The sequence below is a fragment of the Abramis brama genome (genome assembly GCF_963993115.1).
Source record: "Abramis brama genome assembly, chromosome: 20".
NCBI classification, from domain to species: domain Eukaryota; kingdom Metazoa; phylum Chordata; class Actinopteri; order Cypriniformes; family Leuciscidae; genus Abramis; species Abramis brama.
Genome location: NC_139982.1, coordinates 4,048,821 through 4,053,168, shown reverse-complemented (window position 1 = coordinate 4,053,168; position 4,348 = coordinate 4,048,821). Strand labels below are relative to the sequence as shown.

At 38.9% G+C, this 4,348-nt stretch overlaps 1 protein-coding gene across 1 annotated transcript; it reads left to right on the top strand.

The window, feature by feature from the left end:
• The first annotated feature begins 2,181 nt into the window (after window positions 1-2,181).
• Window positions 2,182-3,757, top strand: LOC311071068 (uncharacterized protein). The gene is made up of 2 exons (XM_084095274.1): window positions 2,182-2,817; window positions 3,021-3,757. Exons 1-2 carry the CDS (start codon window positions 2,536-2,538, stop codon window positions 3,663-3,665), a joined length of 927 nt encoding a protein of 308 aa, XP_083951400.1. The 5' UTR covers window positions 2,182-2,535; the 3' UTR covers window positions 3,666-3,757.
• Window positions 3,758-4,348: the final 591 nt, after the last annotated feature.

Below are 4,348 nucleotides of genomic sequence, written 5' to 3'. Positions count from 1 at the left end.
GAATAAAGTCTGTGAAAGATTTGATATTGTGTAGTTTGTGATCCTCCATCAGCAGCTGCAGTTTCTCTCAGCTGTATCAGTGCAGTCACTGTGACGTCTGACTGACAGAGGTTTTTGTACGACTCTTTATCACTGTGTGAACACATCTTTACTGTTGATCCAGTGATAACTCTGACAGTAATAATCTCCTGTATCTTCAGTCTGGACTCCACTGATGGTCAGAGTAAAATCTCGTCCAGTATTTGCTGTTCCACTGCCACTGAATCTAGATGGAGTTCCAGTATAACGGCTGCTTATCCTATAAATCAGGAGTTTAGGAGCTTCTCCAGGTTTCTGCTGATACCAGGCTAATAAGTTGCTGTATATTCCTACATCTATATTACACTCTATTGTTGCTGTTTGACTCTGTTGGACAGTTTTAACTTCAGGTTGAGTCAGAGTCACTCCTCTGGATTCTGAAGAAGAGAAATGAAAAACTATTAGTGTTTAAAACTATTATCATCATATACTTTTACAAAAACACCAAAACCAGAGTCAGTTTTTACATCTTACCTTGAATAAACAGTGCAATGGTCCAGATGAAGATGTTGATTGTGTTCATTGCTGTAGTTTAGTCTTGTGTGATGATGAAGAGTGTGTTCTGCTCTGCTCTCAGTCATGAAGTGTTAAACTCACAGCACTATAAACACTCTCAGAGCACTGAAGCATGTGCTGACAATGCAAAGTGACTCTCTCTATTTAAATCATTATCCTGAAGACTGTAGATCAGTCACAAACACATTATCAAACAACTTCCTCATGTTGAGAAATGCTAAGCTATTACACACACATTTCTGAAGAGTCTATTGACAGAATCATACATATTATTGATTCAGTCATTATTAATATTTACATTGCACTTATTTAACAACTGATGAGGAAACTTTTGATTTGAAGACATTCATATATATTAACCCTCTACTGCAAAAAATTTTGATGACACATGATAAAACCTATTCCACATCATTTCTTGACTCATTTGGGAACATTTTATTGATTTATTGATCATTTTCTGCTGTGAAACACAGGTGTACGTTACACTTTCTGCACATCACTTTGGGTGTTCCTGTGCACCCAGAACCCTGAATCTTCCCTTCTTGTCACACATTATTTGCCATTGTGAGGTATTGTCCAAGACATCCTTGAAAAGTAACCCTTATCGCACAACGTTGCCCTGAGGCAACAAAAAGAAAAACTGAATTTATGAACATGCAAAATAAGAAAAACTTAATAAATCCTGCCAAAAATCCTCTTTACACCTTCACACACACACACACACACACACACACACACACACACACACACACACACACACACACACACACACACACACACACACACACACACACACACACATTTTATTACACACATACAAACCTCACTCTGACATCCATACCAACACACGCACACAATTATCGCTGCATAATTTATCCAACTGGCTCAATAATATGCCGAAGCAGAAAACCGGAATAAAGTATTTGCTTTATAGGCCAAACCTGAAAAAATGGCACCATCTGGTAAATAAGCCTTTGGTTTGAAACCTCGCCAGCAGAATGAAAGCCTGTTAACAAACTTTGCATAATTGTACAGTTACAGTTTTTGCCCATTGCTTGAACACTATAGACACATGCTTAAACCAAAGTAACATAACTTGAAGTTGTTGTTACTATACCTTAAACAAAGTGTAACCATACCTTAAACAAAAGCGCTGCTTTGCACTTTAGTTGCAATTCTGTAACACACTTGCTCCTTTCTGCAACACACTTGCTCCTAGACACTACACACTATTTCATACATAAGACACTTAGTTCAAAAATGAAATCTCAGGGTACCATTGGGAAAACACATCTATTCAAAATACAACACACATTGGTTAATTGAAAAGACATAGACACACACCTGAAAACACTTACTTACAAAACTGAACACCAATCAGCCAGCTACAAAAAGGCCTCAGTTAAGCCATTTGAGAACTTTGCAAGCATGGAGGCAGGGAGAGCTAGAGGCAGAGGCAGAGGCAGAGGAAGAGGAGGACAGAGAGAGAGAGAGAGAGGAGGACGTGGTCAAAGAGGCCACGCAAGGACCATTATTTCGGATGACATAAGGGCAACTTTGGTGGACCATGTCATAAACCATGGCCTGACTATGAGGGAAGCTGGGCAGAGAGTCCATCCTAATTTAAGCCGCTTCACAGTTGCATCCATAATAAGGACATTCCGACTGGAAAACAGGTATGTCTTCAACTCTCTACTCTACTCAGACTGTATCTAGAGTATTTACAGTACTGTACCATATCACATTACTGTATCACATGTATTGTATTCCAGGGTGGCTAATGCTCCTTTTTTAACAAAAGTGGTAGTTTTGTGAAACATACCGTGATAACGTGTTGAGATGTTTCAGTACTGTGCATGGTAAATACAGTAAAGTTCAGTATACACAGTACTGTAAAAAAGAAGCAGACGAGAACAATTTGTGGTTGCATTTTTCTATAGAATGGCTAGAAGACCTACTGGGGGTGGACGCCAACGCCTGTTCACCCAACAGCAGGAACTTGCCATAGTGAACCTAGTCAGAGCAAACAATGCAATCCGTCTCCACCAGCTACAGCAACAAATACTTGCAGATAGGGAAGTATTCAACAACATAAATCGAGTAAGCATCACAACTATCAGACGGATCTTGGTAAAGCACAACATGACCATGAAGCAACTGTACAGGGTCCCATTTGAGAGGAACAGTGTCCGGGTCAAAGAACTTCGACATGAATATGTACAAGTAAGTGTTTCAGTCCTTTACATTTACAATAAAGAATGGGTGCAGTCCAGTAACAGATGAATATGTACCACTGGATTAGTACCACATAGATACATTCAGAAAGCTACACAGGTATCTGTGTGGTGGGATGGGTCAGTTCTGTATGTGTAATGTAAGTGTGTGCTTTGAATAAAGCCATCCACAATATGTATTTTTTGTTACAGAGAATCTTGGACATGGATGGAGCTGAACAGCCGCATGAATGTATTTACATTGACGAGGCTGGATTCAATCTTAGCAAAAACAGACGACGGGGACGTAATATAATTGGCCAAAGGGCAATTTTGCACGTCCCGGGGCAGCGCGGGGGAAACATCACACTGTGTGCTGCCATAAGTCTTCGAGGGCTACTGCACCATCATGCCAAACTGGGTCCCTATAATGCGCAACACATAATCATATTTCTAGATGCACTTCATGATGCAGTTGTACATGATGGACCAGAGCAGCCCAGGTTTGTTATTGTCTGGGATAATGTTAGTTTCCATCGGGCTGCTCTGGTCCAGAACTGGTTCACCAACCATGATCAATTTGAAGTTCTGTACTTGCCCCCTTACTCGCCATTTCTAAATCCTATAGAGGAATTTTTTTCCGCTTGGAGATGGCGTGTATATGACCGCCAACCACATGCCCGTATGCCTCTTCTGCAGGCAATGGAACAGGCCTGCGGAGACATTGAGGTGAGGTCAATCCAGGGATGGATTCGGCACACAAGGGGATATTTTCCCCGATGCTTAGCGAGAGAAGACATTGCTTGTGATGTTGATGAGATCCTGTGGCCAGACCCCAACAGACGGCAGGATCCATAAGCCCACTTGCGCACAATTGTGTTTTTCTGTGTTTACAGTAGTGTATTGTTTGTTTTTTATTTTTGATTTAACTGAATTTACTGTACTGTAAAATATACTAATGTAATGATTTTGAAAACAGTATTTCATTTTTTGGTTGTTGTAAAAACATGCCCTCTGTGGAACTGAATAAAAACATTGAAAACAAAAGACTGCAGTTTTTTATATGAAGTAGACTAATGTGTTGCTGCTAATCTGAAAGTGTATTCATATGATGCAAGTGGATATCATTTTGTCATCAGAGTGACATTTTGACAAAGGATTGTTAGGTTTTGATAGCAGAGTTTCAATTTGACATAGATGTGAATGGTTTATTTCCTAGTGTTGTGTCTAATTTGCTTGTGTGTAGAGTTTTGACACAATGAGCCAAATTTAGCAAAACGTGTGTAAGCAATAGGCAAAAACTGTAAATGGCCCTGGGATTAAATTTTTTGCAATGCGGACATTTGTGTCCAAGTCGTTCAGTGCTATTGTCCATATGACTTAATTTTAAAAACTATATTTATTCTAATAAATTAATTTATTTTTCTTTCTTTATATATATATATATTTTTTTTTTAGTTATTAATAAGTAAAAAGTGTGAATATTTTTGTAACTTCATATTTTCTATAATAAAATTAATTTCATTGGACTTCACCATAAA

Bases quoted from the DNA above. Each gene is read 5' to 3' on its own strand.
- LOC311071068 (XM_084095274.1), top strand. From the start codon at position 2,536: ATGGCTAGAAGACCTACTGGGGGTGGACGCCAACGCCTGTTCACCCAA. The intron at 2,818-3,020 runs GTAAGTGTTTCA...TTTTTGTTACAG, and splicing joins TTCGACATGAATATGTACAA to AGAATCTTGGACATGGATGG.